We start from the raw sequence: 27,943 nt of genomic DNA on the forward strand, positions 1-27,943 counted from the left end.
GTGAAGACAGATGCATAGGAAAGCAACGTGAACAAAGATCAGAACTATTCTTCATTCCTGTTCTCATTATTCTTTTGTATCTGAAAAGCTCAATAAAATGTAAAAAACAAAAATAATTGCAACAGTTCTTTGTTAAAGAAAAGGGCCATCTGCTGGTGAAGACAGTTAGGCAACCCAACAATTTGTGCATTTTGCCTTTGCAGCTTCAAAAATGTGTGCAGTCAGTGTACAGCCTCCACATGCACCCTCCCTGCTCAACAGTCCCCTGCTTGAGGGGATTAAGGTGGTCTCACAGTTGGTGCTAAGAACTCTCAGGCTGTTGGCCCTGGATGACTTCAATATCCATATTAAGGCTATGACTCAGGACTTCACTGTCCAGTATGTCAGCAGCCTGATGCATGTGCCTGGACATACCCTTTATTTGACCTTCAACATCCCTCTGCCTGAGGTGATTTGGAAATAAAGGATCTAAGCACTGGTCCCACTGTCATGGTCAAATCATGCTCTGTTGAGGCTTTGATTTCTGGCTCTATTCCCTCTCTGCAAAAGGAGAGAGACCTATTAGAATGGTTCCCTCCTGGAGAATGATGGATGAGTGGTTGCCGGGGAAGAGCCTCTTCTGCATTGGCCCTCCATCTGTGGAATGACTTTCCCAGGTGATCTACCAGGCATCTTCACTGTATACATTCAGGTAACAGATAAGCAGGTAATGCCTGTTCTTCAAGCAGGCATTCAACTTTACTGTATTAATTTTACTGCTATCTCCTCAGTGTTTCTTTAAATATCCTTAATGTTTAATTATAGTTTTAACACTTGTATTGTAGTATTAATATTTTTATCTATTTTTGGCTGTTTGTTGTTAGTATTTGGTTTTTGCACTGAGGGCATTCGTCAGCTATGCAGATACAAATCTAATAAAATAATAAATGATTCTTTGGTGTAAAGGTCTAGGTAATTTTAGTTCAGATTCATTAAGCTCTCTTTATAATTATTTCATTACGCTATTTTTAATTACTGTTTTACATTTTGTAATGTTGTCCAGGTTCCATTACTAGTCTTTTGCTCACAAAGAAGCAACCAAGAAAAAGAATGGATTGATAGGTTTAGGCAGACCATATGGGTATGACTCTCTGCAAATAACCAGCCACAAGAATTATTTCCTCATATACTTCAGTCATAGCACTGAAATGTGCTTATTTTTATTTATATAAATGGAAATACTCCACTGATATGATAAAAAGCAGTATCACCTTTGACACAGAAGTCAGCATAATCTTCTAGTTCATAACCACTTTCAGTACTAGAATAGCCCTCACTCTCATCATCAAATAGTTTCCCGTCACAATCAGGATCCAGAAAGCTGAGGTTTGTGTAGAATGATGTGGTCAGGAAGTCTGAAAGTTTGCCAAACTTTACCCTGAAGAACAACAAATTTAAAAAGAAAAAGGAACATATCTGATGCACACGTATATTGTACAAGATAGGAAAACATTTATAAGGATCACCAGGTTCAATAACTGACAGGGATCAAATAGTATTTTTAACTATTAGTGTGGCTACATGGATTCATCAGGAATAGATCTTTTCACCATGATAAATGATATTAAGGCAGCACTCTCAATAGAGAACTAAATTCTGTGGGAAATAATAGGAATGGACATCACTTCAGTGTGTGTGAGCCAGAAAGAGAGCTGCCTGACAGCTTAGAGACAAAATTTTGGAACCTAGGATCATACAAAACTGCCTTATTCTGGGTCAGAATATTGGTCTACCTTGTTCAGTACTGATTGATTACTGTCTCTCCAACTAGCTTATCTACGCAGACAAGCAACAGTTCCGTGCTAGTTCAGCCAGAAATATTTTCCCGGCTAATCTGAAGATAACAGGGAATTAATGCACAAGTTTTCCTCTATGATGAAGGATTAGACAACAGCTTCCTCATATACCTAAGACTATTATTATTATTATTATTATTATTATTATTATTATTATTATTACCACCACCACCACCACCACCACCACCACCACCACTGCTACTACCACTACTGCTACTTACATTCCTATACCACCCACAGCCAAAGCTTTCTGGGAAGTTTGCAACAATCAAAGTGCAGGCTTCTTTGTACACAAATACCAAATAAACTGATTAGGGTAGCCACCCATCCCATTGTATCAGTATTGAAACACAAAGAAAATATGTACACTTAAGTATAATATACAATATCTTTGTGTCAGTAAACAAGAAAACATTTGTCTCAAAATAATGGTTTAGCTGTTGAAGATCAATCCAAACTAATTCCTAAGATTTTGTGCGTAGCAAAAGAGGAGACTGGCACTGGCAAGAAGCAACATATCCTGGAAGAACCTCAGCTTCCTTTCCCCAAGTTGTGAAATGCCACATTTAGTGTTCTGTGGAGCAAGAACAGTATAGTAGCAAAGTTCTGTGATGTTCATACACCTCTGAGTCTGGAGCATTACAAGCACCCTTAATGTAATTGTGCCCTAAAGCATTTTATGCTACTTTTCCTGCACTCACAAACAAAACCCAGTGTAAAAGAACACACAGTTCAGCAAATAATTTATCAGATGAAACTTTCAACAGATCTCTAGTTTAAAAAGGCCAAACCTACAGGAAAGAGACCCACAGCTAATCTCATGAAGAGAACAACAAAGGCAACAACGGTTCTTGTGATGCTCTATATGCTAATAAATTGATCACAGCATAAGCCTTGTATACTACAAAAGGATATGTTACAGTAATTCACAATAGCATCAATTTGTCTCTTAGTCTGTAAGGTACCACACAACATTTTGCTGTCACAATCTAACATTATTGCCCATCTGGAAATTATTATTATTATTATTATTATTAATTCCATTTCTATGCTTCTTATAGCCAACAACATTTAAATCACCATCCAGATTTCAGCCCAACCCTGCTTAGCTTCCAAGATTAGGCAGCATCAGACACTTTAAGCTATATGGAAGCTTATATTGTCAATTGCCAGTTACCAAATGAAACAGAAAACTTTTGTCACCTTTGGCAAAGACAGAGAAGCAAGAACAACCACAGATATTAACAGATATAGTGGTCCTTACCTAGCCCCTCCAAAGTATCCATCCCCAAGTTTTCTTATGGTGGCCAGAATTGCTGGATCAATGTCGGAGCCATCATCGACTAAGAAAGAAAATAGATGACTATCTTGTTAATAAGGTTTCTTTAGCAATTCAAGTTTAAATACCCTTCCCATGTGGAAAAGTGTAAAATCCCCCCCTAAACCAGCAGTATCTGAACTATATTGCTACTGATTTGAGCTTTCATTTCACAGTAATATGAAGAAATTACAAGTAATCTGAAGAAAAAATGGTACTATCTCAGGCATTCTTATTTAGAAGTGAATCCCACAGGAAAAACTCTGTGGCCATAAAGGCTAGAAGCTTGAATCCAGTAAGATTTATTTCTGAGTAAGCATGCCTACTGATTACTAGATAGCTAATCTAAGAATGGCTGAACATCATACACAGAGTGTTTAATAAGTCTGCAAATATCTCAATCAATTAGATGCCGTTATTTCCATTTTGGTGCTACACCCACTGGCACTGCTTGTTCAGTACATGAGCTGTGTTATTTTTGTCTTCCTTCTAATTTGGCATTATCTCTCACAAAGTGAACGCCAAGCCTATGCAGATGGCTTGCTGGTACTTTCATGAGCAAACACTGGCTTGAGGGAGGTGCTGTCTTCTGAGATCTAAAATCCTGCTTCAGAGGACAGTGTTTTATAAAGACGTGTAAAGAATACAAGCTTTATAGCATCTTCAGTTTTAACATTTATACATGGCACTCTGGTATGGGGTAGGATAAAATGCATCCCTGAAGCACAAGAGGTGTCATAAAACTTTTCAGTCAGTCTTCCAGAGTTCCATGTTCCAAGTAGACCCTAACCTTGATGATGTCTGAACTGCCTTCCCTGCTTCATTTAATGAAATAATGAAGTGTTATAGCTTTTAAGGCCAATCCTACTTGTACGTGCATGGCTGAGACAAGTGAAAAACAGGGCGCTTAAGTGAGAAGGGTCAAAATGACACCACCTGTCATGCCTGACACCCTGGCAGAGGCAGCACCTCACAAGGAAGACTTATGCTTAAGACCCTGTAGCCAAATGTCCCTCCCACAACCTAGCTTGGGAATGGCTGAACAGATAGCTATACCTCATCCTGACCCTTTACCCATTGAGCAAACAGCCGAGCCTTCGTCAGACCAAGGGAGCTCCGAGGGAAGAGACACTATGAGTTCTGCTCATAGAGGGCCTGAGCAGACTGCCCCCCTTCCTCCTAACACTGAACCTCCTGAGCACGACACAGGAGACAGAGTGGACCTTTCTCACGTGACCCTTAGGTGTTCTCTGCGCAGACTGGAGCAAAAGCAAGCTTTGTCCCGCCTAAGAGAGGAAAGGTGGGACCAAGATAGCTAGTCCCACGTGGGCTCCCTGAGAGACGTCACTAAGGAGTTAGCATCTGCCTTGTAAAGACTTCAGCAGTAGAGTTTATCTGTAGTGTTGTAAATCTTGTAGATAAGTAGCAATAAAAGACTTTAGTTTTATTGCTCGCGAACGTGTGGGTTGTTTACATATTGAGCCGTCATTCACAACACCACCAAATGCTATCAAAAGTGATTAGTTATATGCCATATCTACTAATGCTTGGACCTAAACCTGTTTAATATATTTTTGTTTGAAACAAGTATTAAGAGTGGTTTGTTATTTCATTTTCTATAAGAGACGAGTTGCTAACTGATAAAAACATCACAAATTACATAAGAAATCAATAATACTGTCAACAAAAAAGCATTACAAATCAGAATTTTGAAAGAGAGTTCTTTCTTCCAAGTGACCCAGAATAATTTGTTTTCATCATGGCTATTGGTTTGAACAAAACTTATTAATCCAGATTTTGGGGTCATTTTGGTCCCAACTGTAAGATTCTTTTACAATATCTTAGAAGATTGTTACAGCTGATGAACAAATAGTGGAATTCACTGCATGATCACACTAAAACTTTTATACTTAAAAATCTGCAGAGTTGGTTAGCCCCACATACAATTAGTATAGGTCTTTGGATTTTATATTGTGGGCTACAGTTGACTCTTATGACTTCTACACTGTTCATAGATAACTATGCTGTTTACCTGAAAAGGTTTTATTAAAGACATTTTTAAAACTTACAAATGATCTCATGCTTAAGACAGATAGTGTATAGCTTCCTTGAGATAGTGTTTCAGGGTTGGTACAGTCTATTATCGAGTGTGTTAAATAATACTCTGCTCTGCCCCACAAAAGACTTTAAATCACCCTCACTTAAGAAAATATTAATATCAACTTGCAGAGAAAATAGAATTCAGCTCAAGACGTTTACAGCATTAACCATGTATTTCTTGGTCTCTTATTTTTACCCAGTAGAACTGAAACATAGAAAAACAAAAACTGCTGTTGCAAATGGCATGTTCTGACGCTTCCAGAAAACAAAAACAGAAGCAAATAAATTGAATTCTGCTATAAACATCAAAGGAATTTATTACTGACTCAGCATTGTACTGGTGATTGGGAAAGTGAGGGTTGGTCTCCCGGTCATCCTCCAACAGGAAGTGAGATAAGCCAACTCTGTTCGTAACATCTCCACAATCATCCTATTGTCTAAAGCCAAGTAGAAGTGATGCTGATCTGTAAACTGGAAGAAAAAGATACACTTTTAGACATTTCTCTCTTAACAGCTTTTATATAATAACTTTAAACATTAAGTCTGGGCAAGACCAGCTTGAGTTAATTAGTTAACTCTACTGCTCTGAAGCACTTTGTGGAGCAAATCTTAGTTAAAGTCATTCACCTATAAGGTGTAAGCCCATAATTGTGTGTGAGTATATAGGAATTGATTTTCTGCACAAACCTTCCAATTTACTATCCCAAACTAAGAGTTGGTTTGCACTTGAAGCTACCTGAATAAATGCATAAACCAAGACTCCACGTTAGATTTTCTGCTAACATGTTAGCACAGGGGTGGGCAATTAATTTTCCTATGGGGCCACATGAAAAACTTTGACAATTGTTAAGGGCCGGACCAATACATTTACAACTCTGCTCAATATATATCTCTATAAAAACTGTAAATGAAACATTACAATGATACAATGAAAATGTGGAGCACAGAACAACACTATTTAATGAATAATCACAAAAACATTAACATTAACATTACAAGAAAAGCAATAAATTTAATTCAATTTAGCAGATCCTTCAAAATAAAAGCAGTGCAGTTGTACTGCTTGCATCTGTATTACGACGATATATATTTGCATTGACTTTTAATTTGCCAGTGACCTCACGCGGGCCAGTCAGGGTCAGCCATTGGGCCGGATGTGGCCCGCGGGCCGTACAATGCCCAGGTCTGTGTTAGCAGAAAGTTTAATGAGAAAAACAAGAATGTCTTCTTTCAATTAAATGCAATCTGAATCCCATAGTATTTTAAATACATCTGCTATCTAGTTATTCCATCTAACTGTGTAGGACAGCTTTACTTGCCTGGTGTCCTGTAGTGTGGGAATCTGAGGATGCCAGGTTGGGGCAGGCTGATATAAATATTCTTGCATAATATAGTTTCTCTTAGGATTTTAGATACCCTCCCCCATTAGCATATAGAGCAAACATACATTTCTGTAATGCCAGATGAGTATTAGTTCCTTTTTCCAGAGCTTACAAAAATTGGCTTTGTGATATTGGCGAAGGGAAAAAAGCCGCACTGGCTTTTTTATCCTGCTCCATGTGAGTGGGCCATGCACTGCCTCATTTCCATAACTGCCTGTGCTGGGTGCAGTTTATGATTTTTTTCTGAATCTAGTGAGGTCCACTGTGGTTTCTTTTCCTTGCCTGATTATGCAAACTTGGCCACTTAGGTAAATAAAAAAGGAAAAATTTATATTTGGTTAAAGTCATGATAGTCTTCAGTTGAACTAAAGTAGGACTGAGCAACTTGCAGCCTTCCAGATATTTTGGCCTACAACTCCCCTAATCCCTTACTACTAACTATGTTGGCCAGCAGTAATGGGAGCTGTGAACTTTCAATGGTGGGCCTACAAGTTACCCAGCCCTGAACTGGATTTTCACGTAAAATAATCAGCACTACCATCATGTTCTCAAGACTTACCAGGAGGCCATTCCTCTTACTTTTAGGTTTCAGCACCAGGAAAATCAATAATTTTGCTTACTGCTGTCCTGTGCTATTAGAAAGTCTAGATTTCTGCTAGTAAGACGTCCATAAGCTTTTCATTGTTCCTGTTTTATTATCATTCAGTTATGTAAATAACTAAAAGGAAACATCTTTTTTTCCCTTCAATCAGCTCTGCATAGATAAGGCCCAGAAGTAATGCTGAAAAAGGTAAAGCATTTCAGGAGCAATTATAAAAAAGATAATTTTGCTGTGCACATTAAAACTTCACCTGTGGGGTAAAAGTAAATATTTGATTTCTTATAACATATAGTTTGGATGTTCCAAGGACACCAATATGACGGTAAGGTCTCCCACTCAGTTTCATGCTCTTGTTGCGACCTAAAGAAACAAAAGAATGCAGTTAGAAAGATCAGAACCATGAAGTTATGCCCATACATGAAAAAATGCTCGTATGTACATGCGATCAGTGATTAACACTGCATCCGAGATTCACCTGGCATGAAACAGCATGGATTTAGGTCAGACTTCCCCTGCCCAGCTGCCCCCCAGATGTGTTAAACTACAACTGGCCATTTGTCAAAAGCCTTTTTTGGACAGCAAGTTTTCCCCTATGGCTATTCAGTAACATCTTTTTGGTAGCACATTAAATCATTTATAGAAGAAAGGAGAACGCTTCAATTATTCAATTAGATAGCCATTAATGCATGCACTTTCATGCTAAATTAATTGAGTAGCATTCTACTTATGGCAGAGAACATGTTATTTAAATAGTACATCTGAGATGTCTATGTTTTCATATTTTCTTACAAAGTTATTTAGATAAAAAGTTTGCATTTTTACAAGCTGATTTCTTAGCAAATACTTATTATTTGATTATCCAATAGCAGTTGGAAAGTTTGCATAATTAGTACAGTTTGCTCAAGAAATCTTTCCATAACAATTGCTACCAATTTAGTACTTCAGGGTGCAAGTATGGGCTCAGAAGTTCAGAGCAATCTTCCTATGGGAGCTTCTATAGCCCCCTTCGCACATTACCCACATGAAGGACCCTGCACAATTGAAGGGGAACATAACTGTACCACTGGTCCCACCAGCAACGGTGCCCCCATTCTCTTGGTTCTGTCCCCCCAGTGACTTGTGTTGGGCAAAGAAATAAAGGGCAAGCTACATGTGGTCATGAAAGTTCCTTCATACAACCAACAATCCCAGTTTATGCTGCTTAGAAGCTGGTTCACCTTCAGACATTTGTTCAACATATAGAGTTCAGGAGCCATGGACCCAAGTAGACAAGTCTCTTCACATGAGTAAAGCATGAATGGAGCTCATGCGTCAGTGAAATTGAGTTTCCAAAATTCTGCCTAAAGGGTACATTCTTCCAACTGTGCTTTGAAGGGCTATTGAACTTAGGACTGTGCTATCCTTTTCAAAGGAACTATTGGTGTGCCCCTCGACTATTTTCAAATAGATCTTTATAAACCCCACAATTCCAGTTCAAAATGTTGCATAATTTTGAACTTCTCTAAAAAAAACAAAAGAAGAAAGGAATGAGGGCCAAACTTGGAAAATGAAAGAAGGTTGCACAATTCTTCCTCATGGCACATACCAAGCTTGGCATAGAGACTGCTCAGAATCCGTGCTGGCTGCACTCTAGTTGGATTAATATCAGCAACGCTCTGAACGTTGATTCCATGATGTTTCAAGAGTTTCTGAATATGATTTGTTTCTGCTAGGACATTTACTGTTTGAGATGGGGAGGGAAGAGAACAATATAGTTATTTTAAACAGAAATTCTCATTCTGTATGGACACCTTATGGGTGAAACAAGTTGCCCTTTTGATTAGACTAGCAGTTGAATAACCAAGATAAGCAAGTGAGGTTGAAGATGAAGGTATCACACATCATTTTCCCTTTCCTGAGACTTTGGAAAAAAAGATTTAAACACATTATAGACTACAGTGCACATCTTTGTGGTCTTCCAGATGTTTTGGTCTTCAACTCACACGATCACTCGGCATTGGCTAGGCTGGCTAGGGCTGCTGGGAGTTGTAAGCTAAAACATCTTGTTTTCAGTATACTTCCATTCTAAATCAGTGCTACCATCAGAGACTGCAAGCCGCATCTAGATGATGTGACATTCCATACTGTTCCTCTGTCTACAACATTTGAAGGATTAGGATGTGGACACAGAGTTCCTGCAGACAGTTTCCTCTATCCACTTATTCCAGTATAAAGTTGTACTTGGATACATTTGGATTATGCAATGTAATAGATGCATTCATAGCTCTGCTGCCATTGGTGGATGGGAATCATCTTCTGGAGTGGTGCTTGATGCCAGTGGCCACAGCAGAACAATGCAGAAGGAGAAGAAAGCCTATCTTCTCCTTCTATGGCTGAAAGGCAGCTGTGGAGCAGGAAGAGTGACAGCGCCAGCACCACACAAGTGGCTGGGTGAATCGTTGTTGGCGCTCCCTAAGTCAGCCTCTGCATCCAAGCACTTGAGGGGTGCAGGCTGCGTATCTCCTGCTCCCTCTGCTGTCATTCAGAAAGAGCACTGCCAGGTTGTCTAGTGACCTGCTTCACCAGCTGCTCCAGCAAGGTCTTTTGCATGTGCCTCAGAACTCTCCTACAACCTGCTGCATGCTCAGCTCGCTACTTTTATCTTCCCCTTAATTCGTGGAACTAAAAATTGTGCAATAGTCACCAACCTTGCACAACAACATCCGGCTTAAAAGCAGTTGAAAATCTTCTGTTTAAGGGGTCAATTTCACCAGTAGCCAGAAAGCCCTGTGAGAAGGAGTAGAAGAACAAGGGAAAAAAGACAGGACAGATTTATCAACTTTGGAGTCTAGATAAACAGTGTTGGAAAAAAATGTCATAAGCTGAGCAAAAGGCAGAGGGTAGTTACAGATGAGGCTTTTGTCCCATAGTCATCCTACCTTATTCATGGAATTTCATCATGTGACAATATGTCCTGACATCCACATTATCTCTCACTTGTCACCCTCCTGGATTTTCCCACCACCTCATTCCACAAAAAATCCATGAAGGCGGAAAGGACAGACTAGCCACAGAATGTCTTGACTAGCAAAGGGCTGCCTGTCTTGGAACACTCAGGATTACCTCTGCTAGGAGGATGCTAAGAATGTATAATGATTGCCCCCAGAGATGAGGAAGCTTTCCAGCTGGAACACGATCCACTGTGTGAGGGTTCTCATATTCTTCATTTACCTGACAAACAAAAGAATGGAACAAGAATGGGTTAACACATCTTTGTACATGACTTTATTTTCTACACTTAATGACTACCACACCTCAAGTTAATACCTCTACTGACAAGCACAGAGTCTGAGGCAACACAAGATGGTGCACATATTATATCTGTGGTGTTGGCTTTGCAACATCTCATTCACACATGCAGTTTATTATTTAATATAAAACTGTGGCCATAATACAGGCAGCTGATTCTGGAGATGTGTTCAAAGCTTGCAAGTGTTGAATAAATAACATCTAGAAGGGCCCACCCATTTAACTATGAAAAACACTTTTAAATTTCTTTCAGATTACAAAAACAAAAGGCTACAGTTTACAAGTTGCATACATTAAAATATGCTAACACAGCTAAGAAATTATTCAACTATATCACATTTATTACTGCTTTTATATTTGACCTTATTTCTTCTTGCAAGAAACCTAAGGTGGATTGAATGATTCTTTCTCTCAATTTTATCCTTACAACAACTTTGTGAGGCAGGCTACGCTGAGAGTCTAGCTCACCCAGTGCATTTCATGGCCATGTGGGGCTAGAACCTGGATCTCTCAGTTCTGGCTACAAGCTAATCCTTGCACCACACTGGCTTACCACTTTTTCCCTTTTGAAGATAGATGCTACACCTGTACTTTCTCCTCCCACTCTACAGCTTCCTTCATGATGGCCATCTATTACAATCTATAGGGTTAAACTATATTTGACAGGGAAATCTGTATTGTATTCACATTTTTACTCCATTCAAACCAAAAGTGGGATTTGGGGCATTTGTGTTTTATGTGTAATGAAACACACGCGTGAGCAGAACTTCCCATTTCCTCTCTGCCACTTTATGATCATCTGTACTATTCCAATGTATATATAACGTTCCACAAAAATATCAAAGCACTGTAAAATGCAATGCCATAAAAGTAACTACCATGATAAAAGGAACACATTGATCAGCAATATAACCACACTGTATGCTGTGTGCTACAAACTACAGCTGATAGAGACACACTTCCGGGAAAGCCTGTATGAAGAGAAGACATCTGAAAAAGATACCTAAACACCAGACACTGAGTAGGCCTCTCTAAGGTCAACTGGAAAGGTATTACAAAGGGTGGATGCTGCAACACTCAATGTGTTTCTTGAAGCAAGCCTAAGGATTATGTGGCCTCTCCCTTAAATTTACATAACTGCATGCTTCTTACTGGATGCCTGAAGCCAGCTCACTAACATGGATACAAATCTGGTGTCTTGGGTGAAAACACTCTGAAGACGAACAGCACAGAGGAAGTGACGGATTCCACCCACTCCATTTCATGAAAAAAATAGTCACTTCCCCTTTATAATACTCAGTGCATTTTCTGTCATAGGACGCACCAGAACGGAGTTCTGGCACCTTTTTTCGACAGATTTTCCAAGTTTTAAAAGTAACTTTTGAAAATGTGATGTTTGGTCCACGTGGATTTGAATCACACTGTCGAGCATAGCAGGTTGGCAGCAAAATCATTAAAATGGTGCATGCGGGCTGCTTGTGTGTCGAATCCGATGCATGTGTACTTTGTCTGCGCTGGTTGTGATGGCGCTGCTCGGCTTGTGGCGCTGCTTGACTTGTGATTGGTCGTGTGGTTGCGCGCTGAGCTTACTGTGGGTGGCAACCATTATGTTTCGTTACACAACTGACGTGTGTGGGTGTGCGTACAGTGATTGACTATGTACGAAAGGGAAATAATTTCATGAGTTCCAGCACCTTTTTTCTCACAAAAAAAGCACTGAGAATACTTGTTGAAGTAAGCATTACTTATGCCTGCATTTAGCCCTTAGCCTGCTCTGTACTGAGGATTCATGAAAAGCTATAGAGTTTTTTTAAAAATCAAAAGCCAAAAACAACAGCTATTGTTACCATAAATGATATAAAAAGACACAAATACTCTCTCTATGCATAAAATCCATGATATATCAGAGGCAGATGTTAAAAACAATCAGAAACATGCAGCACTGCTATAAGACCTTATCTGGAGGAACAGCATACAGTTCTGGCATCAGAAGAATCCCATTCTTTTTTCTAATGAGTACCGCTTCCAAAGCTTCTCGATATTCTTGCACCTGGAAAGCACAAATCAAGTGCTTAAATTCATGTTTATGCAGCTGAAATTAGACAGAAAGATTTATGGGGCAGGAAAGCATCACTGCCTAGCAATGTTTTCAGTAGCAGTGATGCTCCATAAAAGTACAGTAAATAACTGTACAAAACAGACGAGAAAACAGCAGAGTTAGAATTCTGTCACCTAATGCTGCAGATTTCTGTTAATTACAGAGAGTTTGCTATTTTTAAAAACACAAGAAAGCATTTCAAAATGGCATCACCCAGCTGGATGTTGAGCTGCTACAGGCTAGAATTCCGCCATCTAACTCCTGCTTGCATCGACCCAGCCCAGTCCCATTTCTGTCAGCAAGAAGAGTCTGATGCTATACTTTTAAGAACATAATATTGGGTTTACTGCTTGCAGCATTGAGGCAATGGTGCCACAGACAATGTGGCAGCGGTGATGCTCCTACACAGCAGGGATATTCAGTTGCTTGGCAGTAGAGAAATGTAATAAAAAAACTTTAAAAATAAATAAATCAGAAGTGCATGGGAGGAAGTATAGCCACTATCAAACCTACAGACCCACAGCTTGTAAGGATGGTGCTGGAACTTTTGGATGCAAATGGGAGAAAGCAATCTAGATTATCTGTGCTCTTCTAGCCTCATGTGGGACTTCACAGTTGGTATTGCAAGATAAGCCTGCTAAAGGGTGGGGGGGGGGTGGATATGAAGCGACATCATCTGGGTAGGACCACCACTGTCTGTCTAGCCTCATTTGGCCTAAACTAAGTAGTGGCAGTTCTCCAGCATCCTTCTGCCCTCCCATCTCAATATATCAGTCCCTTTATGTGGAGAAGTCAGTAATTCCCCTTCTGGATATAGCTGAGGAAAATGCTCCCACTGCCCATCATCTTCTATTGTAGAAGTGTTCTGTAACATGTGTATGTGGATGACAGCCATAATACTTAAAATTTCAAGCTTATTTTTGCTATTTCCCTTACCTGAATTCTGTCTCCATTAAACACGCCATCAATTAGAAAATACGTCCAGAATACAGGCCATTCACATTCTATGTTCTCAAATAATTTGAGCTCAGCAGGATCATAGTGTAATCTCGTTGGATCCTAGAAATAGTATTGTTCACTGAATGTATTATTTGTGATTCACAGTATTACACAGGATATTTTCCATCTCTGTTCTGACAATACTTTAAGGAATTATCTGGCACGTTCCCAACCCAATTTTTTTTTGTGTGTGTAGCACCTACCTTTATGAAGACAAGACGAATTACAGAACTTTAAGATTAATCTCAAAATACAAACATAATCCTCTTAGGGCCAAACTAGATGTGACATCAACTGCAATTAATGAATCTAGTTTTTAAATTATTTAAACTAGCAGTTGCAGGCCCTATCTTTATCTGAGCAAGGCTGCTATAGTTCACAAAGAACAAATAGATTATCATTAGAAGAAGAGGCTGGGTTAGTTATTTTAAAATTTGAATGTACAATTTTGATCTTGCTTATATTGCATTGTATTATTTTCCTGTAGCATAGAATTTGACTGGTTTACTTTATTATATGTGAGTTTTTGATGTTTATGCATTAAATGTATTACCTTCTTTTCATTTCAAAATAATCCCAAAGTAGGGAACAATACCAATAATATAGCAAAATCATATAGTCAACCTCTCAGTAAATACAAGGGTACTTTGGATAATGTTTTGTTTATAAAATGCTGCTGCAGATTGATATTTGATGTTTATTATAAGGCTTCCAGGGAAACCCAGCATATAAAATGAAACTAAAATTAATTAGCAAATAACTTTCTGATGTTTTGGACACAGCACCTCTCTGGGTGTTTTATAGCCATCCCGAAGGAAACGACAGCAGCCATACCGTCCCTGTAATGATAAATAAATTATGTTTTATATAAGCAAAATTATATGATATTTTATTCTCAATCGCACAGAAGAATCATAATTATAAATCATATAGAATAATCTTTTATTTGTTTTAGAATGAACAATATGTACTAAAAATTATCTCAAAATTGATTTATAGGCCAAAACCACATTCTTACTTGCAGTTTGGTGATAATTTCATTTTTTGTTGCATTAACAATGTTCATATCCTCCACAGCGAAGGCTGGATAAGAAATAATGGACAAAAGTCCAGCATCAATCTCTTTTGACGTGGATGCCCTCGGTAACATGGAGTATAGAATGGACTGAGCAGAACACAAGTAAGTATGAATAAAAACAAGACAAAGATAAAAGGAGAACAATTAGTTTCATTCCAACTTATTTGTCAGGTTCAGAAAGAACATCCTCTTTACATTTAAAATAATTACAAAAACAGATTTAAATACATTAATTACATGGGAGATGTCAGTGTATTTTTATTTATTTTTACTTATTTGGGATATTTCTAACCCGTCCAATCACTATGCGTCTCTGAACGGCTTACCAACAAATTGGCCAATACATCAACACCTTGCATATCAAATTACACAATTAGACTACTATCAACCAAAAAATATGAACACAGCCAGGAACTTCTTGTTGTCAGCTATGAAACAACGGTTTCAACAATGTTTGTCTTCCCTAGCTGAAAAATGGCACATGCTTTTATCTGCTAGTAGAATTGGAGGATGGATTAGAACTGTAGTTTGATTGTATTACTTGATCATTTAGTAAAATCTTTAAACATGGGGGGTGCTTTGCTACATTTTTAAAGATCCCTCATTGAAAGGGAATTCAAGTTTACCTGACAATGTTCAACTTCATCTGGAAGGACATGAATTACTGACTTGTGCCCTCCTCCAGCTCCAAAAAGGTCCAATTCATCAATTGCTTCCAATGCAGCCTTCAGAAAAAAAAGTACATTGTGCAATATCACCACTAATAAATGAGACTACAACTGATTGATATTAAACAATAATGTATAAACCACTGCAGAGCATAAAGTATTTTGTGTTTATCCAATCCTATCTTATCATCTTCATCTTATTTATTCTCATAATAATCTAATGAAACAAGTCACATTTTCTCCCTACTATAGACTGAGGGTAGAGCTAGACCTAATTCAGATGCACTGATAAGCAGGTTGACTTAGGAGTGAACAACCTATAAATTTTCAGGAGTGAACTACCAATTTCCTAAGGTCATTGAACTAGGCCTTTTTTATAATGGAAACTTGCCTTGGCAGCTGTAATGCAAAAAAGTGGCTCACTACCTATATTGGCATCTCACTCAGATAATGTCCAGGCCACAACAAGCTAGTCCAAGTATGACTAAATCCAGATGCTACCCTTTTCCTTTATTTTTCTAGAGGTACTTAGGACAGGGGTACAATGAAGCAGTTGGATATATAATGGAAGGCACAATTTTTAATCAACCCAGAGCAGAAAGATTCTCACTTTTGCCATTCCCACAGAGCTTGCATTTAGTTCAGGGATGCCCTGGTTGGTCTTATCACCACGTTCCCACATGCCATAATCCTGAAACAAAATAAAGGGAAAGCAGACTAAGTTTTGAAACTCAGATCCATGACTGTTACTCATATATATCAGGAGAAGAGCTATGACAGAACCACCCTATCAGTTCTCAGAGACATTGCCTATGAACATGGCTTGGATGATTATCACCTGTGCCTTCCGTGTGCTGTTGCTTCTTCGCATGGCATGATGTGATTCAACACTTCTTGGGTTAATCAATTATTGTTTCCCATAATATCAAACCCAATAATGGTGGGTATCAAGAGCAGAACAAGTCAGGGACACCACAGTTGTTCCTGGATTGTTCTGCATTTGGTCACCCTAGCTTCTTGCAATGGGTATAAGAGGAAACTAATGTTAATTAAGCCAGGAACTATCACATCTTGGTTCACCAAAGGAGACAGGGGAGGCATGAGGAAGAAGTGTGGGAGGAAAGGTTTGTGCATATTTCAATTTAATAAGCCAGGATATCTGTGTCTGACAAAAGAATAATCACTTTCAGTTAAATCTTTTCCAACTAATACCTTCTCTTTAAAAAGAAATGTTCGTGAATTTGAATTTTAGATATTGTTGTGCCTGCCTCAGCTATGTAAGGGCTGAAATGCAGTATATACATCTTTATAAAACATTAACATGAATTGTACATTCTTTGAGTAGTGCTTCATGGTAGCTGCATCTTTATGTTGATTTTTCTTGGGAATCAAGAGGAGAAGCTAGCAATTTACAAACCTTGTGCAGTACTGCAAGAGTTATAACAGAGTTTAATGCCAAGAGTCCCTCCTCAACTTTTCTCTATACATGTGAGCAAACTAAATGAGATTCAGAAGAAAATCTAAACAATATTTCTTAAGGTTTAGCTGTAGATTTGGGACATTTGTAAAGTTTGCCAGACAGAAATAATGACCTTGAACATACTCACAGCAACTTTGTAGGCAGCCTCTATGTAAAATACGAGATTCTGTATAAAGGCAACTTCATCAAGGGTGAACACAATACGCAACCCTAATCAAGAAAGAACCACGTTTTGATTTTATGTAAAACCCAGTGACACAAGAAAATAAATTATTCATTCAAACAGTCTTGTGCTCCTGTTCCAGCACTTTGGTGGGAAACCTTCCCAGATCCTTGCAAGAGGCAAAAAGGTGGGATATAAGATACAATTGCAATATAATAAAAATAACTCCCATTACACCAGAATACTTATAGCAAAAGAGTTGCTAGGTAACAAATATATTCGTGACACTGAAATTACACCTTGGAAAGGTGTCTTTTTAGTCTCATATGACATAGATTGTCTGTTAGTCTGTGGAAGTAGATAGTCTGTTATTTTTCACTATATCTTTACTCCAAACACTTATAATTGAAATCTTCCTAAACCAAAATAAAAAAGACAATTTCATCTTCAAAACAGCTTTTGTTTGGTGAATAATATTATCCATAAATAACATGTATGTACAGTTCTTAGATGGGGATGAATTTTGCAGTTGCAAACCTATTCTGTAACATCATGTCGCAATAAGTGAGCGCCACGCTATATGTGTTATTCATATTTTTTCCTGCTTTTAGTCATAAGCCAGTTAAACAACAAAGGCAAAATGCTTAAGCAACTGTAGTTTTTAAAGGACAGTTCACTAAGTACTGAAGCGACCATCTGCTCTGTGGGTAGTCACGCATTGGATGAATATTCTTGGTAACACATCAAAAATATGTGCTAAAATGCATAGAAATGAAAGAAGTGTTATGGGTGAGTAAGTGTTTTCCTGTAAGGAATCTCTTGCAAAACATTTTACCAGGAGCAGCCTGCCAAAACTATTCTAGAGTTTGAGCTCAAACCCAACCAGAATATTGTGCCCTCAATAAACCTTGGCTAATTACAATGATATTCATTTATTTATTTGTTTGTTTGTTTGTGATATTTATATGCCGTCCTATTACAAATAGCCCCAGGACAGCTTACATAATAAAATACAAATATCAATATAAATAAATTATAACTAAATGTCAACATAAAATCAACATAAACAAATTGACCCACTCTGGCTGCAGTTAAAAATATAATATTAAAAATGCATATTAAAACTTATTAAAATATTGATGAAATAAACAGGTCTTAACCTTTTATTTAAGTAGTTCCTTCTGCTGATACTGTAGTATCAGCAGAAGGAACTACTATCAATTCCACAGTGACTTACCTGATGCTGTCATCTGAGCCAGGAAGAGAAGATAAAGGGAAGTTGCATCTACTTGTAGATGCCCCCATTCATCATCTCCAACTACAGTTCCACAAGTCGCTGTATTATACTTGGCATGCAGACAGTCCTTGGTACTCTGTGTATGCTTGAACTTTTCAACCTTGTCTACCTAAGAAAAACATGCAAGGTCCTGAAAGTGATTCCTGAAGCATCAACATTTTCAAGATCACATTTCTGTCTCACTGTCCAATCTTTTGCACAGTTTAATGTAATAGGCAGGGCTAAGGTTCTGGGCACCACGATTCTCCAGGATTGGGCTTCTAAGTTTCTTCCCAAGAAGATGGGAGGAATGACAGAATTTTAGCTCTCTCTGTCCTCTTTTTCTGCATTTTCTGCTAATGGGCCTCTGAGCACATCTAGCACACGGAAATGGCAGAGACAGGAACTGAGGGACTAATGGATCCAGTGAATCCACAGCCTCTGTTCTCCCGGACAAGCAGCGTTCCTCCAACAAACCCTCAACATGCCCATTTCCTCCAGTGCTGAGATGGGGACACTAACCTTAGTAAAGAAATTCACAGTAGAGGCTAGGAAAGGCCAGTGTGAGTAGGAGGGTGCCCCTGGTATGTTTCCCCTGTCCCAGGTCAAAGCATCACCTACAACAGGGCTGCTGAACTTCTTCTGGCCCAAAGGCTGAATTCCATTTTGGAGCAGATCTTGATGTCTGCATTCTAGTGGTGGGTGGGGATGAGAAGGTGCTAAAATACCAGTATATTTTAGCTTAAACCTCTTGTTGCCAGTAACTAAGCCTTAGGAGAGGCATTTCGAACTTTAAGAATTCGGGAAAAACACAAAGGACACAAAAACACAGAAGAGGCTGGAGCCAGCATAGCTGGACAAGGCCATCAACTGGAAAATCAACTGAGATCCCAGTCAAGCCATATCTGAACCAGAGACCAAAGTTATGCATTTCTGCTCTACAGTCTTAGAAAAAAAAGAAGATTCAGCATCCTCTGTTCCCACAAACACCCTCTAGGAAGCATATAATTGCTACCTTAAAATAGTTTTATATTAATATATTAGGACAACATTAGTATCTTTTCATGCCAGGCTACTTTTAAATTCATTCTCAAAGGTACTCATTATTGTCACTAGTTTTCAAATAATGTACCATGTTCAAAGTATGCTTTACTCCCTAACTAAAATGGTTTCAAAGGAACCCTTTAGGATGGACATACTGTCACAATGACGGCTTGCTTCTAATCTGCCCTCTTCATTTTCTCCCCTACTTCACACCACACCACAAGCAACAAGGAATTCTGTTTAGTATTACCTGCCTCATCATGCATTGCAGAAGGCCCCGCATAAGTTTCACAACATTCTGAGGGCATGAGAAAAATGAAGAAATCTGTGATTAACCATGTAACACTTGTACCATCCATTCTAGTGTTCATGCAGAAAATTATAAAATCTTGCTTTTATGCATTTAAGAAAAATGATATGTTCATTTGAGTAATTATATAAACTTTAGTATACATGAATACTAACACAATACATACTATGTGCATACATATTAAAACAATACAGACATACTAAAACAATATGCTACCACTTTGCTAACAAGAATGACTTGTCACATAATTTACAAAAGTTAATATTTAAGAGGTTTATTTTCTCTGAGCAATCATATGCCATTTTTCTTCAGTTAAGCAAATCTGTATGGAATAATGTTGCAGTTTGGAACTAGGGAGCTCAAACTATGAATTTCTCCTCTTTGGAACTGCTGAGCTAATTATAAGACAAGCCCTTCTGATTTGTGGACTCAGCTTGTATTTAGCCTGGGCCCAATCCCACCATTAGCAATTCAGTCACTTCCTTCCTTTTCCAACTGAAAATGTTCATGTGGAAACAATGGATATAACTGGTCATCATTGCTGCATTCATTGAATTCTGTAGTGACACTGGGATTGCCACAGCATTTAGGAAATTTTTTTGGAGAGGTCTTAGTGAGGGTCTTAGTGAGGCATTAGGGTTAGGAAATAATAGCAGCCATCTCAGCACAAATATATGATTTGGGCAAATACTAGGAAGTAAGAATGGGAACTCATGAGAAAATTCTGCCTCATTCTGTTCCCGTTCATATAACTGGGAGTATGTGACTATGGGGAGCTTGAAATGAGCTTCATTTCGGTTGAGCTGGTTAGCTTTTTGGAAGTCTGTTCTTGGTCAAAGTATAATAACTTTCTTACCAGCATATACACATAACAGGAAAACTTTCACTTCTTTCTCAAATTAATTGAGGGGTTTATGAAGCTGAATGTCTAATGACTGGGCTTTCGGATCTATGAAAAGATGTTGCTGGCACAGAAAAATATACCAAGCACTTTTCTTCTACAGTTATCCATGCCATGAACTTACCACCTTTCAAATTACACATTTTAATATTCATATAACTTAACATGCACTTAAAATGAAGAACTGAATCTTAGCCCAGATCTGTTATGCTGCTACAGAGTAATTAACAAGTAAGAGTTCTATGATAAAAGCTAACTCTTAGGTCATATACAGGAAATCTTTATTGCTCAAAAGACATACCTGCTCTAATTCATAGGCTTTGGCTTTATCTTCATCACGATCTGCATTCTTTCTGTAGGCCATTCCTAGGCCCCACACAGCCAAAATACTGTATAGGTTATCTCGTACCCAAGCATCTTTTTGTTCAGTGCTAGCAGAGAACAATCCTGTAACTGGGTTCTTCAAAATAAGGTTACAAAAGAGAAATGATTTACTCAACAGGCTCCTATTCAGAGCTACTGTTCCACAATAGTTAAGAGACAGAGCTGCAAACCAGGAAGTAGTTCTCTTCCAGATGGCCTCAGCCTTAGCCCCATACCTCATCTCTATATGAAGATATTACTCCCTACATCACAGGGTAATTGTAAGGATGACTGAAATAATGCACATGAAATTTCCAAAGTAAGCAAGGTCTAGATCTAGAAGTGGAAACAGTCACAGAGAATAGATCTTCCTGTGACCTACATTCAGTCCTGCTGGACCATAAAGTCCAAGATCAAAAAGCCAGTTCTAGCTGACCACTGATTTGAAATCAGTGAAAAAGCCTGCCCTCCAAGCAAGTGGTGCTTATATACCTCAGAGTCCTGCTGTGGACGTATTTGCTAAGGTAAATGACGTGATCCTTCCAGGTGCTGTGCGACATTGCCAGCTCTCTGCTCTCATTCAGCTCTCATCTATGGATGTAATGGCCTTCATGTGTCATTGTATTAAGGTGGCCTGCAGGCTACAGGGCCATGATGCAGAACTAGAGTTTCACAGTGTACAATGTCTAGGATGACAGAAGTGTGTGCAGAATACAAGTACCACTGTGCTGGGGCAGAAAGGATGTGTCTGACACTGCTACATAGTCCAGCTATGCTCACCTCCTAATACAACTTGACTCAACCCTCCCAGCCTTTCTGATCCCACCTTCCTCTCAGCCTTTCCCACCCGAGAACCCTTCAGAGGTATTTGACTGCTACTCTCAGCATTCTCCAACCAGCTATTCTGGGAATTGTAGACCCAAACACAGCTGGAGGGCACAAAGTTGAGAAAGACCATATTGGGCAATCACAACTGCAGTTAAAAGAATCAGTCACCAGATTTTGCTATAGTAGATTTTTCTTCCAGCCAGGGAATCCTTACGCAATCATTAGCTTTCTCCTTGATAGCTACTAAATATTTGTACCTACCACAGAGACTATTTGCAAAGAAAATACACACACACAGAGAGAGAGAGAGAAAGAATCAGAAAGTTTACTCAGTGTATACCTGCTTTATTTTTTCTATTTAATAACACTGCTGCATGATTTAAACTTCATGTAAACAATCATAAAAACACCAATGAGTCTAGCTGACCCTCAGTCACTGGTGTAACAATTTTTCAGTTCTAGTGTTTTTGTTGAAGCCTTTAAGTTTGGATATGTTAGTCAAGGGGTAATCAAAGTGCAGTTCACCATACAGTTCTGGTAAACACGGCTGCTTACAAAATGTCAGATTCCTCTAGTTTTGCAGTGTTGCTAGAGCCATCTCAGCACTGAAGTAAAAAAATGCATGGTAGAAACACAGCAAAAGTAGATACTGTGTGACCACTGAATGTCAGGTGAAACAAGCACACACAACCTGATCCACTTACATTGCAGACACACTGCTCACCCACCCTAGATCCTGTTCACAACCTCCCTCCTCCACCTAGCCTAGGGAGATGAGAGGTCTGTATCCATATCTCCAGTTAGCCTCCCCTTCGGCCTAGTACAATTTAGTCAGAGGCCCAGAGGACTGCTAGACAGAGATACTGGAAAACTGCATAGGATCAGGGACAAAGACCAGGAATACAGCAACCAGCAGATCTGCCCATGCTATGTCCCATCTTCACAGAGTCCTAAGGACTTCAAAAGGATTCCATAAATGCCCATATATCACAAAGGATATCCAACAGGTAAACCTATAGCACTGTCTGTATTCCAAAGCTTTCAACCAGAGCAAAGGAAAATGTGAATAAATACATATACAGCTATACAAGCTAGGAATGCCTGTGCACCTTCTGCACTGTTTCATGTTGTAACATCATTGTATTGTGAAGACTGCACTGTAATCTTGCAGACCATTATAATGGGAGTTTTGCTGGCTGCAAAGCCTGTTCCTGGCATAGTTTGTGGCAAAGTTCCACTAACCTTTAGGTCTAATGTCTGAGAACGTGGTGCAGTGTGACTTTTATACTGGCCCACTTCAGCTTAGGCCACTTAATAAAAGGTATATTTGGAAAGTGACTCACAGACCAAAAAATCCTCCACTCCCATTACTATAAGTTTGACTATTTTAATTGCAGGCTTTCTCAAAAGACATTGGAACATTCTACTGTAGGAGGTCTTCAGCTCAAAAAGTTAACATATTTATTATTATATTCCACATTATTAGCCCAAAGCTTCTCTAGAATTAGAGAATTCAGTTTATACAGGAAACCTGTCCAATGGATGTAGCTTTTCTTCACCATCAACTTTTGCAATAGTCAGGTCTTATTTAACCACACAGTAATAAATACAGCAGCCAGGCATTAACATGAATAGGATGACTCTACATTTATAGCAGCTTTTCTGAGCACAGCATCTAGTTTAAGGGTCACTTCAACCACATGTATTTTCAGTTCCAAGGCAAGGGGCATGGGAGTGCCACATTCCTTGTCTGAATGAACACAGGTGATGAACATACACATATCTATTGCACATATGTAAAGTGAGGTGACTAGATGCGTTTGTTTGTCACCTCAACCAATATGTCTGATGTCAGGGGAATTAGTATGTGAATAGTGATGTCAAGCAGAATAACAAAGCAGCATTACCAAGAGTCAAGAACCAAAAGAAAATGCTTTCCTGTTATTTTAATTTAGTTATTTCACTTCTGTACTGTCCCATCAGCAACATTCTCTGGATGGTTTACAACAAAGTTATACTAAAATAAAGGGAACCAGCTACATGTGAATTGTCTCCCTTGTGCGAATGTTAATTCAATATGAACAATGAGAATTCAAAATTGTAGCCACGCCACTCCATTCCTGCTCTGCCTGCATTCTGTAGTCACTGAAAAAGTGCAGTCTGTACCTGGGAGTCCCTCTCAGTTTAGGATTATTTTTTCTGCAAGCACTACTAACAATCCTACAATATTGAATACCTCTCTCTTGTGCATTTTGTTTGCATGAGCATTGAGCACCAGAAATGGAGGGAGTGCTAATTAAACTGTCAGGTGCACTGAAGATACAAGATGCAGAAACTTATACTCTTATTTGTCCCAAACCTTAAATCAAGCTTTACATTTACTAAATATGCTGAGCAGCAAAAAGTTAAGCATGTGTGACAAGATGCCCAAAGTTTCCTACAATGGTAAGGTGACCAAAAGGCAGCGTGCGAAGAAGCCGGTTGACAGTGGGAAAGCCTAAGGGGAGATGGCAAAGTGCAGGGGAGAGATCCCCCAGGCAACTGTCAGGGGTAAAAGCAATTCACCTATTTGATTATCAGCTGCACAGCTCAGCAAAAATGTGACAGGAAGGGGTAGGAAGGAGACAAGGCCAGCTGGTAGGCAGATTCCAAGAATAGCTGCTACCACAGCAGCGATCTTTATGAGTAGAGACATGGTGAGTGGACTCAAGAGAACACCCACAATGCATACTAAGGGGGCAGTCCAAGGGCATGCTGGAAGCTGTACGCCTTTTTTTCTCTCTTACACACTGTGTCTTAATTCACTGAATAGAAAGAACAGTATGTTCTGTTCCTCTTTGAAGTCTGTCAGTCACTTTGAACTATTAAAAGCCCACTTATCTTTCTCAGAGGACTTTGGAATACAGCAGCAGAATTACTCAGAAATCAAAGAAGATGCTGGATGATAACTAATTTTTCTCCTGCGTCCTTATGGTCCTTATCCCACATAAAAAGTTGTTTTTTGGAAATTGCCTTAGGAACAGTATTTCTTTGCAATAGGTTGCCATTACCTACAAATACCTATCCACATAGAATTCAAAGGTCTAGACTTCTGTACTTGATGCAAAATATTTCACACTTCTAGTTCATTTAAGGTTCTCACCAACTAGGGCAAAGGCATCAATAGACAACCAGATAACTGAAAACACATGCAAATAGAAGAGCAGGTTCCTAAGAATGGGAATGCCCATTTACCTGTACCTGCACTGACCTGGTGATTCAAAATGGTCTGCTGAACAAGCCGAGAGTAGCTGTCCAAGCGGACACCTGAGTTGCTGCGGCTCCTCATCTTCAACGTGTCCAAAACGCTTCAGGAAGAGAAGTGGGGCTGGCTGTCTCTCGTTCTCTTTCTGTCTTGCAGCCTTTAGCACTTGTCACTCATTCATCCATTACTAGGCTTACCTGTAAATTTTGCTGGCGCCATGCATCTTTGCTCCAAAATAAACAGAACAGCTGACAACAAAACAGACATTACAGAGGAGTTTACCCTTTCACCTACATACACTCAGCAGAAACTGCAGTTCTATCCACACTTCCACAGGGTAAGTTCACTAATAGCTTTTTTATACTTCAGCCATACAGACAAATGCCAATTGACTTAACATTTCTTTATACTGTCCTTAAAAGTTGTCCTCCCCTTTGTGTGTGTGTGTGTGTGTGTGAGAGAGAGAGAGGGAGAGGGAGAGGGAGAGGGAGAGGGAGAGGGATCTATATTTGCATCTCAACCTTTTCTTGGAAACTCAGGACAAACTACATGGACATTTATTTCCTCCTAATTACAATCTTGTTAAGTGGACAGAGGCAAAGTCTCTCTGTAAGAAGGTGGATAAAAATCAGTGATTTCTTAAAAAAAAATAAAAATGAATTTTTAAAATTTAAATTGAATTTTTATTTAAATCAGATTTTTAAATTTAAATTGGGTTTACATTTTTAAATTTAAAATGCCTTTTGAAGCAAAATCTATCTAAAGTTAGTTTTCTAATTAAAATACATTGTAATCCAAAGGTTATTCATCATGAAATAAAAATTAGTTTTCAATTATGTAGCATGAAGCTGTATATTCATGCAATGTTTAAATGTTTTGGTAAATGAATTCCATTAATCCATTCACACTGTCATGCTCTTCCAGAGGTTTCTGTAAGACTGGGCATTTTTTCAATCTAGAAAGTATTATCACAAATGCTTGGTTTTATGGTTCTCAGAACTGTGAATTTGTGTCTGCAGAGATCACATGCCTCCTCTTCATGCAAAATTGTTCTAAAATAAGCATACAGAGTTGAGAAAAAGACGTTAATCCCACCGCTCCTTTGGAAGTCTATGTACACAGAATCAACCCCTCACCTCAAGTGCTCGGTTTCAAAAAATTCAGTGAACAGAAGATTGTTGGGAGCGGAATGGATCTGCACAAGAACCTAAATGTGAGGAGGGAGAGGAAAGCAAAAAAATGAAGGTGAAACCTTTTGAGCAAAATACTCCACAAGTCATTGGATCTTTTTGTGAAAGTTATAATGGCAGCAGGCCATAAAAGAGCTCCAGTTTAGGAAAATTTTTATAAAGTTTCCCTACCTATAGGTAAGGCAGACATCTTTTTCTAAAATTTAAAAATCAAGTCTTTCAGAAAACCATGATTTACATCTAGCCTTACTGACTAGTGATTTAAAGTGCAATTTAAATCAATTTGATTTAAATTAAATCCACCCTGCTCTGCAGACTTCATAGATGGGCAGGGAATTGAATCAAGGTCTTACATTCTGTTCTCCAAGGTCTAATGTATCATCTGCCTATCTGCTTACCATAATTACTGAAATGCCAATGAGTGACAGGACAAAGAGACAGGCAGTGGACTATTTAAATATATGCGCATTCCATACTACAAGTGACACATACTGCACAGCCTCTACATTTGGAATCTCATGCCAATATCCTTCCCTAAAGCTACCATTTCCATGCTAGACTCCTATATGTTGATATTAATAATGATACATTCATAATATGTGTGTATTAATTTTAAAAACTGAGAACAGTTCTGCCTGAGCAACAACAGTGTCCTGATAAAACCCCTAGATACATAAACATAATGACAAAAGATACAAAAGAGAATGAATCTCCCAAACTAAACATTTGTTTATTGGTACAAATGTTGATGAATCCTTCCAATACAATAACATCTTAAACTATGGACTTCTTGATCCAACTACCCTTCCTACATCTTTCCATCCCAAATAAATGTATCTAAAACTACTACTGCCAAAAAAAGTGGCTTCAATACTGGGCCTAACAAGAGAACTGTCTAGGTTGTTTAATTGTTGTCTATATGTTCCATGTAAGTTGTCCTAAAGACAGCCATTACTTGCACATGGGGTTTTATACTTTCTCTTTTTTACTGTACCCTTCCAACCAAAACAGAAACAATAATCCAAATTAATGACACCCACAGGAGTACCTATGGTGGTCTGTTGCGGCAAAACAACAAAGTCCTGTGCCATCCAGATATTTTGCACTACAAGCAGTCCAAGATATTTTGCCACCTGAGGCAAAGGACAAGGTGGTCCTCATCCCATTCCATGTACAGAAACCAACCAGACTGGACTGACAATTTAAACTTAATTTACATTGACAACCTGACAGCACCTTCCATTATACCTGAGGTTGTTATGCTAACTTTGGGGAGTCAGGACAGAGCCCCATCCTTCAATGCACCACCATCTCCTGCTCCACATCAGCATCTACCACCTGTGATCAATGTTTCCCTGTACCTAATGCCAGGACCAACCTTAGCTACAAATTCTATAAACTTATGTCCAGAAATGATGATGATGATGATGATTAGAACATTTCTATGCCGCCCCTTGCCGAAGATTAGGGGAACAGTAGTTCAAAATGCTGAGCTAGGCTGCCTTTCCTCGCTTTAACAAGGAAATGTTAAATGTTCCACAAGCCTCTTTTGTATTTTCACTCTAACTTAGTGATAATAACCAATAATCTGAATAGGTTCAGAATAGTATAATGGCTCTTTTAATAGTTCTATTAATAAACAAAAATAAAGGCAACACTACGCAAGTCAGTTTTGGTGATTTAACGTGATATTTGTTTAATGGGGATGCAAATTTTTAATCTGGATAGGCCAGAAAAAAAAAACCCCGAAAAACTTTGGATTAAGCCTGAGTGGATT

General features: G+C 38.7%; 1 protein-coding gene and 1 long non-coding RNA gene across 8 annotated transcripts in view; one reads left to right on the forward strand and one right to left on the reverse strand.

The window, feature by feature from the left end:
• PHKA2 (phosphorylase kinase regulatory subunit alpha 2) overlaps positions 1–27,943 on the reverse strand; it is a 58,013-nt gene that overhangs the window by 29,441 nt on the left and 629 nt on the right. For 3 of the 6 annotated variants that reach the window (XM_044441402.1, XM_044441405.1, XM_044441407.1), the window contains 18 exons: positions 26,113–26,183; positions 20,843–25,224; positions 19,581–19,628; positions 18,248–18,416; positions 16,975–17,057; positions 15,978–16,058; positions 15,326–15,424; positions 14,640–14,786; positions 14,407–14,460; positions 13,559–13,681; positions 12,479–12,574; positions 10,339–10,446; positions 9,924–10,002; positions 8,822–8,956; positions 7,487–7,596; positions 5,580–5,724; positions 3,100–3,178; positions 1,251–1,417 (listed from right to left, as the gene is read on the reverse strand). In XM_044441402.1, the coding sequence (XP_044297337.1) occupies positions 1,251–1,417; positions 3,100–3,178; positions 5,580–5,724; positions 7,487–7,596; positions 8,822–8,956; positions 9,924–10,002; positions 10,339–10,446; positions 12,479–12,574; positions 13,559–13,681; positions 14,407–14,460; positions 14,640–14,786; positions 15,326–15,424; positions 15,978–16,058; positions 16,975–17,057; positions 18,248–18,416; positions 19,581–19,628; positions 20,843–21,145 (2,026 nt within the window). In that variant the 5' untranslated portion in view covers positions 21,146–25,224; positions 26,113–26,183. Of the gene's footprint in view, positions 1–1,250; positions 1,418–3,099; positions 3,179–5,579; positions 5,725–7,486; positions 7,597–8,821; positions 8,957–9,923; positions 10,003–10,338; positions 10,447–12,478; positions 12,575–13,558; positions 13,682–14,406; positions 14,461–14,639; positions 14,787–15,325; positions 15,425–15,977; positions 16,059–16,974; positions 17,058–18,247; positions 18,417–19,580; positions 19,629–20,842; positions 25,225–26,112; positions 26,184–27,943 lie in introns of those variants that run through there. The other 3 variants (XM_044441408.1, XM_044441404.1, XM_044441406.1) reach the window with 3 other exon arrangements.
• Positions 10–26,127, forward strand: LOC123028990. 2 transcript variants are annotated; one of them, XR_006415814.1, is made up of 3 exons: positions 10–691; positions 14,699–14,801; positions 25,996–26,127. It is a non-coding gene; the product is annotated as an uncharacterized LOC123028990 (long non-coding RNA). The 2 variants fall into 2 exon arrangements; XR_006415815.1 differs by having other exon boundaries at positions 25,974–26,119.

The sequence above is a fragment of the Varanus komodoensis genome, unplaced genomic scaffold, assembly GCF_004798865.1.
Source record: "Varanus komodoensis strain SLA01 unplaced genomic scaffold, ASM479886v1 scaffold4, whole genome shotgun sequence".
NCBI lineage: Eukaryota > Metazoa > Chordata > Lepidosauria > Squamata > Varanidae > Varanus > Varanus komodoensis.